At 40.1% G+C, this 13,989-nt stretch overlaps 1 protein-coding gene across 2 annotated transcripts in view; it reads right to left on the minus strand.

Annotated features, from left to right (window-relative positions):
• The window catches only part of glsb (glutaminase b), a 34,008-nt gene that overhangs the window by 4,993 nt on the left and 15,026 nt on the right, over positions 1-13,989 (minus strand). The window contains exons 8-15 of one of the 2 annotated variants that reach the window (XM_047600390.1): positions 12,388-12,420; positions 10,912-10,970; positions 9,323-9,389; positions 8,726-8,776; positions 8,133-8,309; positions 7,879-8,010; positions 7,205-7,297; positions 174-6,893 (exon numbers count right to left, since the gene is read on the minus strand). In XM_047600390.1, the coding sequence (XP_047456346.1) occupies positions 6,747-6,893; positions 7,205-7,297; positions 7,879-8,010; positions 8,133-8,309; positions 8,726-8,776; positions 9,323-9,389; positions 10,912-10,970; positions 12,388-12,420 (759 nt within the window). In that variant the 3' untranslated portion in view covers positions 174-6,746. Of the gene's footprint in view, positions 1-173; positions 6,894-7,204; positions 7,298-7,878; positions 8,011-8,132; positions 8,310-8,725; positions 8,777-9,322; positions 9,390-10,911; positions 10,971-12,387; positions 12,421-13,989 lie in introns of those variants that run through there. The other variant, XM_047600389.1, reaches the window with a different exon arrangement.

Raw genomic sequence — 13,989 nt, forward strand, 5'->3', positions numbered from 1 at the left:
TGTAACATAATCCACACGTCCACGTATGAGGACATATATATATATTTTTATACTTTTTAAATCCTGTTGAGAAATTAAAAATGCATAAATCAAACTAAAGCTCATCTCAGATCATCTCATCAAGCAGAAGGTGGTTTGGTTTAAAGAAAAGCTGTGGGCGCAGGAGGAGGGAGGATGTTTAACAGTGCTTTATTTTATTTCATACAGGGGACACCAAGGCAACAACAACAACAAAAAAACAAACAAACAAACATGATAAACTCTACTAGTCCACCCCATCATAGATTTCTGTTCAGAGACGTGAAGGAAGATGGAGACTTTACAAACTGAACCACAAACATAAAGGTTTAACAGACATGAGCTTGGAAGTGCATGGCTTCATCTACTGCTTCTTTACACGTCTATGTCTGGGCTGCAAATCTACCATTTCCTCATTTTTCCATTTTTTCACAGTTTTTCCTAACATGATATCTTTGGCTTGTACTGGTGCATAAAAAAAAAAAAAAAAAAGACACCAAAACAGTTCCAAGCTCACAAAACTATAATGATCGTGATCTGCATCTTCCTTTAAACAAGGAACACAATTTATGCTCGAGACACAAATCATCGTAAAAGGAAATCAAATGAAACATACAAATATGAGAATTTAAAAGACATTTATCAAATAACACACACACACAAAAAAAAAAAATATGCATGCAAGATAGAAAATGAGAATTCAATGAGAAACAAACCCATAAATGACATGAGTCGTACAAACTGTTGTCACAGAAATACGAACTGCATTCAAAAGCCCCAGTGTCGTGGATTTGATTGTAATGATTAAACTCCGAGGGCTGAGAGAAGGTTTCCAGGAATTAATCTAGCACATTCTCCATGCACAGTCAAATTTGTGATTTGAAAAAGGCAAAGTGAAGGAGGAGGATATCATCATCAGTCCTGATTGGTTGAAATAAGGTCGAATCAGTGTCCTTTACTTCCTGTATTTAAGATTTTGTGCCAGTGAGAGGGAAACTGACACCGTAGCAAAAACAAACAACAAAAAACTTTATAAAATTGCTACGGAGGTTTTCCAGAAAGGAATCGCACAGATAGATCCCAGACAGGTTGAAGGAAAAAGGAAACTGTGCAGCCTCCTTCAGCGCCTGAGATGAAATACTGAAATGAGGAATGTGAGGTAAAAACCGCCCTCTGCTCTCTATTTAACAGAGAATAACTAAAGCACACAGCAGAGCTGCCTTCATCATCCCTCGGAGAATAATAAAGACAACGCAGACTGTCTCTCTGTTGATTCATCTCTTTGTAATTACATTTACCACCTATAGTTTTTTTTTGCAGCTGTACTTGTCCCGGCTCAGATATGATTTCTCCTCTTAGGGAGGAAACACAGCGCAGGAATGTCCGACTCCGCCACTAACAATGCTCTGACAAATGAGTGTAAACATATTTAATAGCTGTAAAACGTTAAACTAAGTGCTTGTTGAACAAAAAATTAAATAAAATAAAAGGATCTGCTAGAAAACATTCAGGAGAAAGCAACAAGACGCATGATAAGAATCTGCCTCGACTCTACTTCCTGCAGGAAACGCTGCAGTTCCATGGAAATAAATACGGTAACAGGGGCTTTTGAAGAGTTTGTACCTCCACACAAAGATGAGCAGTAACTTAATAACAGAAAAAACAAAAATCCATGAGTAAAATATGAGAATGTAACACAAAATAACAGACTAGTAATATAACAGTAAGTGCTTTGACCTCACGAAACTCGTACGCAGTCGACAGCCGTCGAACTAAGGCATCAGCTGACGTGACATTCGTTTTATTATTTGCTATTTTCTTTCCTTTATCGAGTCGTCTCAGCATTTTCAACCCATCCACACATTAAGAGCAGTGAGCAAAACCTACGTACGAGCATTTCTCTGTTGGAGATCGTGTTAAGTTTGGAACGTCTGAAGTGTATATTCGATGCACTCGCTGCTACTTACATTCAGAGGTACAGTAAAAACACATGGTCCCCACGACGCACAACCTCACGACACGCAATACTGAATACAGCACGAGTTGTGTGCATGTTCGCATACTGAGCATACGAAAACATCTGAGGCTATTTCTTTCAAAAAAACACAAGACGAATATATTTAGCAGTCTACAAAAATAACCCTTCAACACAGTTCCCAGCATCAGCCCCAGACGAGCTACGTGTTTCCATCGCACCACACGAGATCATTCGGACAAAACGTCCAAATGATGCTTCCCCCTCACAACCGATGCCTGGTTCAACCTTACAATCAGCAGAAACCTTCCCTTTCTAATACGCCAACGAAACCCAAGTCACCATTTCAAGATCCAGGAACGTGATTAAAACTGATCCGACTTTAATCTCCTGAGACCTGAGCTTTTGTGTTTTTAATTTCTCCACAGTATTTGGGATCAGTAGGACCTAAGAAGTATGAAAGTCGTCATCAGCATCGTCTTTCAACCGGAAGTAGTAGTTTTTGAAGGAAAAAAAAAACAATGTCCTTATATGTGGACACTGGGATTATTTCAATATTTATAATATAATAAAGTCAATGTGTAACAAAAATATGAAACAATTGAGACAATTAAGTCACAACTAGAAACGTTAATAACCACAAATACAGATGTTTTAACCGTAGAATTAGATGGAGTTTTGTTCCTCGTCCACTTTTGTCCTGTGACCGTCATGATTGCGTTTTTATCGATTAGTGTATTGACCCTTTGCTACCACTAGATGGCAGAGTAAATGAAGCAGAATAAGCTGCAGTAAAACCTAAAACTCATCGTCCCCATATGAGGACGCAGGGTCTCAGGAGGTTAAAAACAGGATAACAAAAAAATTCACCACGTCCACACGGGTTTGGTGCTCGGCATCATTACGTTAAAAAGATATGAGACGAGACCTGGTACAGTGCTATAGACGCTGGAGGATCTTCACGTGCACGCTCGAGTTTAATACAGTTCACCAGACTATCAGGTCCACGCTAGCGGCCTCAGTCCTACCTGAGACGACTGATACTGATTAACAACCCAAACGGAGATGGACATCGATGATGTGCCAGGTAATGACGTACTGACACTTTTGCTTCCTTCACAGCCAAGAGAAGGATCCTGTTGTAGATCTGCTAATCTACTTAAAGCTTTAGTCTGGCTTTAGCCTCTTTTATAGTATGGAGGGGGGGCGGGGCATAGATGCTGTTAGCTAGGCACGTAGTAGCCTATGTTGGTGTGAGCCATTTATACTACCGGTCAAAACTTTTAGAACAGTCCAAAGTCTCATTTTACTCTGAAATAAAAGCATAGACCAAATAAACAACTGAAGTCAGAAAAATAATAATCAACTTTGGCCTCATCACAGTACCTTGACCATCCTTGTCTGATTTAACACTTGAACGCACTTGTGACTTTTCTTTCTCTCTAAAATTTTGTTGCAGAAGTTCCCAGAAATGTGCGTCACTTATCAGGAGCTTTACATTCACTCTTACAAACCAGCTCCATGGGGTTAAAGTCTAGAGACTGGACCATGGTCCACTCCATGTTTTCAAGCTTTCCATTACTTTTTATCCTGAGGTAGTTCTGGTAGAGCTTGGACTAAAGTTTTGGGTCATTATGTTGCTGTAGGATGAAGCTCCAGAGGAAACTGATGCTGTTCTAAAACTTTTGACCAGTAGTGAACAATTTATCAGTCCGTAGTAATTCATCCCAAAAACTAGGGGGCGCTGTGTCTTTTTTTTGCCAGTCGGGTTAATTTCACAGAATGTTTGTATCTCTGAACCTTAGTTAACCTTTCCTCCATGTGTTTCCATCTCTACTGATCCAAAACACAATAGTGGAGGTGGAGTTCGTGGCTCAGGGCCTGATTTACTAAACATAAACTAATGACGTAGCTGATCCACCAAAAGGGCATTTAGCGCGTTTGGCTTCATGAGTATGAAGATAATATCGGGTGGACAAGATGCAAATACTTTATTTAGTGCATGCAGCTGGATTTACTAAAACTGGCTGCAGTGACTGTTTTTTTTCTGCACCTATATTTAGTTTGAAAGTCACGTCCTAAATGGCTTTAACAGCAGTGACATAAATATCTGCGGTTATTGTTGTGAGGAGGAGGCGAAAGGCAACAAAACCCATGTTTTCTGCTGGTGTCAACATTTAAGGAACAATAGAAGCAAAAATAAAAATAACTGCGACATATCTCCTGTCCAGCGATGCCAGTTTAGAGCCACATGTTTTATTAATTTCATCCAGTGTGATTGTGTAACTCCAATTCTAAGGTTTCAAATTTAATTTTGTGCTTTCATTCAGTCTGCTCTCCCATATTCTAGAGGATTGATGGAAATCCTCATTTAAACAGGGCTTTAAATAGGCCTCCAACACTTTTGCACCTGTTGTCAATTGCACAAATAATCTTAGTAGATCACCAACAACATGCACAGTCTATAAGCTTGTGCACACAGTTTATTTGGGATGTTAGTAAATCAGGCCCTTCATTTTTTTCCTTGGGTCGGAAACAGTCAAATGTTGCATAAAAGGATAAAAATAAACCTTTTCATTTCATTTGGGATCCTATGACGGCTCCTTACCACTTCCCTTTTCCTTCTTTCACCCGCTTCCCTTTTTTTATCATAACGACTTGTGTTGAGATGTTTTTGACCTCATGGTGTCGACTCTCTAGGCAACAATACGTTGATATTATGTCATTTTTCTTGTTGTTTAATGTTATTTATTCTCATGTGTCCAGGTTCTTCTCCTCCCTTCCTTAAATTCAGTAATTCAGTTTTGTATAATTTTAGAAGCAGCTTTAGTCGTGAGAAAGAAACTCAGAGTGAGACAAAACATCTGGAACTGTATCTGAATTTAAAATATAATAATAATAATAATAGTAATAATCAAAAGCAGGCAATATGGAATCAAAGGCACTAAAACATATTTTCTCAGAGTATCTTTAGCTAGCTATGTGAAGCCTAAACTAGCAGGACTTCGAACAATATACCCTTCCAAAAAATGTGTTTTTTGTTTAGTTTTTCTACAATAAATCATTTGTCCACACGGTCAAGACTCTGTGAAGCAAACTGCTGCAAATTTAGAGCATCTATTAATAATTTGACAAATAAACTGGATCTTTAGTATTAAACATAAATCTAAGAAATCTCATTTGAGGACCTTTTTTTTTTAGTCCAAGGTAAAAAGATGCAGCACTTAAAATAGTATCCGCACATCTGAACTTCAGTTTGTCTTTGCTAAAGGCACATTCCAGGCACATAAACTCTACATGTGCAAGCTCAGAATTTCCTGCAAACCTCGGGTGCTTTAAACCACCGGGTCTCTTATCGATCGCTGCATCAACAGATTAAACGAGTCCCGTTTCTGTGCAAACAGCAGAGGGTGGTTCTGAAAAGCAGATAAAGCCGGTGGACAGAGCGCAGCCGCCCGGTCACAGCGGAGGAGTCACAACATGGTGTAACGTTCAGTGACGGCAGAGACGGGGGACATGCTGTGGACACTACGGGTTCGTGACGCATTCGGTTGCGCAAACAGTTTGTCAAGTCTGCAGCGAGAACTCAGAGCTGGCTTCTTTTTGGTGCAGGTGCTACAGAGGTTGAACACCTGCAGGGAGGCTGCAGCTCTGAACACACACCCACTGAAGTCATCCCGGCTACGCTCACAAGCTAAACAAATAACCACATGCACTCTTTTTGCATCTCAAGTCAGAAGCATAACGGGCTCGAACTCGAGCACAGCCCTTGTTTCTTTGTTGGGACTATAAACACAACCAATTCCTTTAGATTCTGTATTAACTGTAACCTGGACACACATACACTCATGGCATCTCCGTCAAACTGGTTTCTCGTTGTAGAGTTTTTAAGTTCAGACTCTTAACAGTTGTTAACGTCTATGTTGTGTTGTAACCTGAATATTAAAGATATATAGAGTCTCCTGCAGCCACAGTCTGGGGTTTATATCAACGTCTGCTCCATCGTCCCGACTGCGGATCGTTTTTAATCAGAAGGTTTAAAAAATTAAAATAAAATCAACAAGCTCTGCATCAATAAAATCCTTTTAGAATTAGGATTTTTCCTAAAGTGGAAACGTGGCCACGCATCGACATGCTCTCATTTAACCAAAACCCCTCAATAATCCCAAAACACAGGCATTTAAATCTAATGCATGTGTACATAAGTTAGGTTTGTTGGGTTTTAATCCTCAGTGTGAGCTACAGTGACCAACCATTCACAGATATCCATCTGAATTTACCTTTAAAGAAGTCTGCTCTAAAGCCTGTTCCAGGTCCAGGTGAGTGTTTTTGGTTCAATTAAAAGTAAGTTTAAAAAGCATCCATTAGCCTACATTTTAAAACATTGAGTCAAAAAAAAAAAAAAAAAAAGAGGGTTTAGCTTAAAAGCACAACCTGTACACTGTACATCAGATCCTACACATGAAACCAACCAGGAGGCGGAGGCTCCTTTAAAATAAAAATGAAAAGAAACAGGATCTCATCCCATTTTGCAGCACAAATAAAAACAATAATAATGTTCCCAGCCCGTCCACACAGTCACCACTTCACAAACAATAAATAATCCTCTACATAACTTATCATATATAAATATTTGGGGGTGAGGAAAGATGACGGTGTTGTTGCAAGAAGTGGAGAGAAAAGGGTCAGGTGGGTGGGAGGGAGGGAGGGGGTGTGGTGTCCTTATTATTATTATTATTGCTTTGTTAAAGTTTCACTCGGCGACATTGTCCATCCTATAGACTACAGTGGTGGAGCTGTCCTGGTGCGACTCAGTGGGGGACACCTTTTTCCAAAGAGGGGCTTTCAAAGCTAGCTCTTGTTGGAGGCTCTCATAATCCATGGGTCCGTAGGAGTGTTGCTGTTTCAATCGACACAAGGAAATATTAGTGTCACTCCTTCTGTGTCAGTGTGTGTGTGTGTGTGCTGTGTACTTTAAAAAAAAAAAAGAAAAAAAAAAAAAAAAAAAAAACAAGAGCCAAAACTGATTAAATTAATTCAACACAGAGATTTTTTCCACTATGCCAGAAAATAAAAATAAATAAAAAAATGCCTCCAGGTCCAGATCGGATGCTCCAGGACGCTAAGTATCTACAGAAAGCTCCTGCACTGCTGTAAAGAGGTGAGATGAAACTATTCTCCCCCTCACAACAAAATGTTGCGTGTCCTTACCCGCTGGTCCCCTCCTTCCCTGCGAGGGTCGTACTTCTTGGCAAAGTGCCTCAGGTTGTCGTAGTTGTGGAAGTTGAAAAGCTCCACCAGGTCCTGAAATGCAAAAAAAGGTTCCTCATCATCATTCCAGGCAACATTTTGGAGCTCATTCATGGTCTGTTTTAAACGTGAAGACTCTGGAAAAAGAGAAGAGACTCTAAAGGCACTTTGTGGTAGGAAAAGTATAAAACTACTGTATTTATGACGGGGAAACTGGCTTCATGAGGACGTAGCCACAGGAAGTAGGACGAAGCTTAAAAAGGTCACCAGCAGGCGCTTAGTGGGCGGAGCCTCCCAATTACCAGCTAGCAGGTTACCAGAACCCAATTAATTAAAAGCACACTGACAGAAGGACGAATCACCAAAGTGTAATGTGATTTTCCCCCTTTTCTATGAAGTATGGACATTTAACTAAAACCAGGGAAAGACAAATATGATGTTCTCCACCTCCTGGGGTTTGGGGACAGATTCTTTTTTGATCCTTTTAGTTTCTGCCGGTCTGTAAACTACGTCTGATACGTTCTAGGAGCTTTCATGCTGCTGGATTCCTGTCGTCACTGATGCATGAACATGTAAATCTGCAGGTGAAGATGTTTCTCGTGGACGAGCTGAATGTTTGTTTCTGGACCACGCACCGTGCAGAACTGTATCCCTCTGACGGAGTTGCCCAGCTTGTCTAGCGGAGGCGACCAGCACATGATACCCATCACGTTGGGCACGACCAGCAGGATCCCCCCCGCTACTCCAGACTTGGCCGGCAGACCGACCTGCAGCAGGGACGACACAGCAGTTACACAACAGAAGATGCAAAGAACATGACGAGGCAGAAGCGTTTATGCACAAAGTGTCTGAGGTTAATAAGGTGTGTTAAGGTTTGCACTACACTTACATGGAAAGCAAACTGTCCCGAGAAGTCGTACATGCCGCAGGAGTGCATCAGACTCAGGGTGTTCCTCACGGCCTCGGGGCTCAGCACACGCTCGCCTGTGATTGGACAGATGCCGCCGTTGGCCAGAGTCGCCGCCATGACGCTGGCGCTCTCACAGGTCACCTCGATGGAGCACAGCTGACGGAGGGGGACGCACACAGAGCAAAAAAACATTAGCATTAATCTCTCATTCCTGCGTGTGTTAGTAACACAACATGGAGATGAGGCGGGAATGAGTTCAGTGGAGGTGGGCGGGAGGAGAATAAAGGATGAAAATGATGCCAACCATCTGCTACGGGACGGCAGGTTTATGGAGAACAACGATCATCAAAACACCAAATATCTTTTAGATACTTTAAGAGAAGCTCGATGCACGACAACATTTCAATATGCACTAGTTCAAACTGTGAGAACCATCTTTATTTAGTAAAAGAAGTCATTGTAGTACGGAGGGAGGTCTACAACATGACACAAAAAGATTGTGGTAGAGAAGGACACGAAAAATGGTAATAATTAATAAAGTATAAATGTGGAGAGACGCGTGTTTCACTCACTTGAAAGTAGAAATCCAGAACAGACGTCATGTCTGTGCCCTCTGGGAAACACTGCAGTAAAAACAGAAATAAAACATAGATAATTAAACATTTCTCATAAAGCTGTTGTCTTGTACCGTGCAATTTTATATAAAATCACATGTTAACAAACATAATTCTATACCAGAATCCTGCTTATAATAAGCAGAAGAGTCACATGTAAAGGTGGAGTTAATAATGCACAACTCTGAAAATCTGAATCTATCTGGAGCCGCACAGAAAAAACTTCAAACAGCTGTTAAGTCCAGAGTAGAAATAAATCTGTGCGGGTTCATCCAGGTCATTGTGTGCTAACAGATATTAGCTGAACCGGTTTCAGTTTTTCTAAACCTCAAACTTCCCTCCAGTCCTTCAGACTCACGGCAGCAATAGCAAGAATGAGTCCAAACAAACTGAGAAACAATTCCAGAAATGTTGCTTTGTTTTTCATGTTTTTATGCACTTTCCGCTTATTTTTTCTGTCCGTTCCAGGGTTTAATGTCATAAATGGATCATAAATAGAGAAAATAAAAGAAAACACAAAGCCAGTATCAGTGAATGACTGATCCAAAGTCAAACCTTTTTCTCTTTCAGGTAGTAGCCGATGGCAAAGTTCCTGTCTCCTGACTCACGCTCTGACTGGAATCTGTCACACAAAGAGCAGAGCAGAGCACTCCCATTACACAGAGGAAGGAAATGTTTGCACTGTGTGTGTCTGTGTGTGTGTGTGTGTGTGTGTGTGTCTGTTGGCACTGTTGTGTTGGAATTCCAGCACCCCACCCCTCGTGTGTACAGTACAACCAGAACTCTCATGGTATCTGAAGGCGTCATGTGATGATACAACATGAGCTGCAGCACTTGGAGTTTTCTCAGAAAAACAAAGCGCTGTCATAAATCATGCAAAGTAAAATCAGATAGATGCCGTCCTCCTCCGCCCGTCCACGGAGCAGGACGGAGACAGCAGCCTGTCCCCGAACCAGCTCCTCTGTCCACGGAGCAGGACGGAGACAGCAGCCTGTCCCTCTGTCCACATATGTGGTTCATCTGTTTTGACTCAGAAACTTTCCGTTCACTGCGCAGCAATAAAACCAACCTCTTATATGCTATTACACGCTATTAATGCTGCGTTACTACTGGCTGCACTGTGTTACCTGTAAATGTGTAATGACAATAAAGCTGAATCTAATCTAATCGAATGTAACCTAATTAGTTATCTTCTCTACATAAACTCTCTTGGAACCGAGCAGAGAAACAGTGTGTGACGTGAGTCTGCTCAGTTCTTACCTAAACCCACAAATATGTGGGTGTGTAGAGACGGCGGCGGAGTTGTGGAGTGTTTCTTAGGAGTAGTTCATGTCTGTGGCTGTGGTGCTTTGAGTAAACAGCAGGTTAAAAGCTGTCAGGCATCAGAGACGCTGTGTTTCTGGTCCTTTAATAAAATACTATGTGTGGTCAGATGTTGAATCTAATTCCAGGTGTTTCCTCCTTGTTGCATCTTTTGACAAACGTTTGGTCTTAGACATTTTGAAGGTTCACTTCCATCCATGCAGGAGAAAAGCTGAATAAAGTTCTTGGAGGAACAAAAAGAACTAAGGGAGCGGTAATTTAAAAATTCAGTGGCACCGAAATGAAGCAGCAGAATCTGTGTTGGTTTTTGGTCTGGTTCCTCCTGTTAGACGTACGGGTATCGGTCCCCATCCCTGCACACTCCTGATACTAATGTGTGAACGAATGGATGAGTCAAATGCAGAGGAAGAATTCCTCCATGAAGGATCAATAAGGGAATAATTAATTACATTTTGCATCTTGCAGTCCTAACGTTGCTACATCTGTTAGTAACTAAAACCTTAAATATCCTCTGATTGGTGCATCACCTAATTCCCAGTAATGTATACTATAGACAGGTAACACGTGTTGTGTATATATGAGCTTTAATTTCACTTCTGAACACTGAAAATATAATTAAATTGGACTTTGCTTTGACAAGGCACAAAAGAGAAAGCTTTACCACACTTTGCTGCCTGTATGTGATGATTCAGGGTTATTACAGTTTTTAAACTGAATCATCGTTATCTGGTGTTTGGAGAGAATTCATTCATAAATGTCGTGTAAACGCACAGCAAGTCATAGAAAAACAGGAAAAGACGAGAAACACTGGCGGGACTTACGTGGCGTTGCTGAACCCCACATATTCATTTCCTGCCATGTTTTTCAGAAAGTTCATGACCTGGAGAGAGAAAGGAGCAAAGAGTGACTCAGTGGTTCTTTCACTTCATGGCCACAGGTTAGATTCTGCAGTGTGAGCGGTCGTATCAGAGGACGATCTGGTGCTTCTGTCCCAATCCCAACCAAACTGAACATTTAATACATTCACTTAGACGCCGTTGACAATTAAATTTTAAACAGACATAGATGGGTAAAAACGTTTTTTAGTGTAACCTACAGAGGCCCTAAGTGGTCATACATTCATCAAATATTATTTTATTATTTCCTACATTTTTCTGTGATAACAAGTTCTTTTCCTCTGTTTTCTCAAGATGTCAAGAAACTAACGTAATCAACACATTTAAAACTTCAAAATCTAATTTATGGCATTTGAGTAAATAGTTGTGTATCATCTAAATCAATTATGGAATTAATCGTTTGTTTTCATTATTCTGGCACCAAATATTCAAATTCCATAAGATTAAAGCTAAATAATGTAGCTCATACAAATAAGTTAAGATCAAACCCAAATAAATTTATTCATCTATGATCATCTATGTAGTGACATTTTAGCCATTAGCCATTTTTCCATTCACTACTTTCCATTTTCCATACTTGTGTAGGAACCTTATATCTAGCAAATTATTATTATTATCATTATTATTATCATCATTACTGTTATTACTACATTGTTACTCGTGTTAATTAGTGTTGAAGGCATCAGGCAGCGCGGCAGAACATGAGTGATGAAACTCTCTGGAATTAAATATATCAAGATCTCAAGTAAACAGAGGAAATGAACTCGTCATCACGGGAAAACGGAGGAAATAATATTAAATGACACATGACCGCTCAGGGCTTCCGTAGTGACCACAACAAGGAACTGGAAAACATCCATTAAAGTTGATTTTTGGAATTTATTAATTTGCACCATAATACAGAGACAATAATGTAGAAGAAAAAACAACAACAAAAAACTCTAACTGGGCTCATTCAACATACCTAAAAAACCTGGTGTAAAACTAAGAGTATGAAATTAAGAATTAAGGTTTATGTGTAACTGGAAGCTACTGTGAGACATGGTGCATTTTAAAGGACTTAAAATTAATTAACGATGTAAATGTTTTCGCTAAATGAAAATCTGAATTCCAAAGTAACGAACCTCAAAGACTTTGTGAGGTTCGGCTGAAAGGAACGATATGTGTGTTGTGTTGTAAGAATGAACATGAGAGTTAACAGCTAGAAATTCATTAAAGGATTTAGAAAGAGTTAATGCATTTATAAATAAATAGGCAGGACTGAAGTATAATATGTCAAGTTTTTTTAAATACAGGGCAAATATTGACGGTTGATTGCAACAAATTTCTTTTGTGTGACTAATGATTCCTAGAGACAGAAGATTTTTGGTTTTAGTGACGCCAGGTCTGACTAATACTTACATAATCAAATCTCTCGGCGTTACTTGCACCTTGCTGCAGAGAGAACAGAGGAAGGAGCAGTTAGTGAAGTCCATTCACACGGAGACGTGGCAGAGGACAAGCACGGCATCATCACAGATAACAGGAAAATGATAAATGACACAGCTGACAAAATTAAAACTACAGAATTAGCTGTCGTGTATCAATTTTTATTAGAAACGGAGCATAAAAAAAAATCAAATGGGAAAAGTGTGAAAGGACACACAAGGTATTAATACTAGTGGTGTGTCGGCAGGTTACAAAAAGGGAAGAATTTAATATTAATGGGAGTGAGAAGTATTATTTACATACATCTAAACTGTAAAAACCAAGTGTCTTGAACGAATGTGCAGCCCTGACTGTGTGCATGTGTCTACATACGGGTGCATATGGGCATGTTTGTATTACGGGTTAACATAATACAGGTACAGTTGTGTTTATGTTTGAGGATGTGCGTAGGTCATCTGTGCAGAGTCTGTCAGCATAAACAGAGGGAGGAAGGGGAGAAGGGACAGAAAGGGAGAAATGGCCTCCTTCTGGGATTAAATATTTATCAGAAATCACACTGAAGCGGCTTTTGTCCAAGAAAGAAAACACAGCAAAAGAAAAGAAATGGACACAGATGCACAGTTAAAGTGCAACTCGTTATGTTTTAGATGAGTTTGTATCTTTACATTTACAGTAAAACAAATCAAAAAAAATAAGTGACAGGTGTTAAAGAGTCACTAAACAGGGGGGAGGTTCTACAGAGCTGATTGGAGGAGAAAGAGAGAAGGGGGGAGAAGGAGGGAGGAGGGGGAGGTAGGAGACTGGGAGAGAGCGAGGAGATAGATATGGAAAAGGAAGAAAAAATTACCAACGTCATTTGACCTGCAGCAGCAGTCATTATTTCCCACAGTTCCTAAGTCTGGAAAATATGCAACATACAAAAACAGCAACAACATGTAGCCTTCAAGCACCATGTAACAACAGTTTGGGGCAAACCACCCCCCCAGAGTTCTGCCACCGAGGTTTTTAAAAGCCTCCTGTGCAGCCCGACCGACCGCTTCAGTTCATGACAATAAATAAAAACACATTAGAGACACTGGTGACGACGACGGTGAGATGATGAGGACGCACACACACACACACACACACACACACACACACACACACACACACACATTATCTTCTCCAAACAAATGAGGATGTCTTTGAATGATTCCTGAGTTTCTTTTACAGAGTTTAGGTATAAATTAGTCTGCTTTTCTCTCTCTATAAGATACATTTAAAGAATAGTTCAAGATTTTAGGAATAAAACGATAGTGACTATTTCCTGGCGTTGCCATGGAAAAAAAACTAGGGCTGAGCAGTATGACCAACGGTGTATATCATGGTATTTATTTATTTTTTTCATGCATAATCACGTGTTTACTACTGGTTGAGAGAAATTGATGCAGTTGATTAACCGAAGCTGGACTATTTTACCGTGACGATGAGTAAATATTGTAGAATAATGGTAGTAAAACAGGTTTGCAAGGCCCCGTGTTAGCGCCAACTACTCATGTGTGAAATCCGAATTAAATATTATCAAGGTGAAATGAA

The sequence above is a fragment of the Mugil cephalus genome, chromosome 12, assembly GCF_022458985.1.
Source record: "Mugil cephalus isolate CIBA_MC_2020 chromosome 12, CIBA_Mcephalus_1.1, whole genome shotgun sequence".
Lineage (NCBI taxonomy): Eukaryota > Metazoa > Chordata > Actinopteri > Mugiliformes > Mugilidae > Mugil > Mugil cephalus.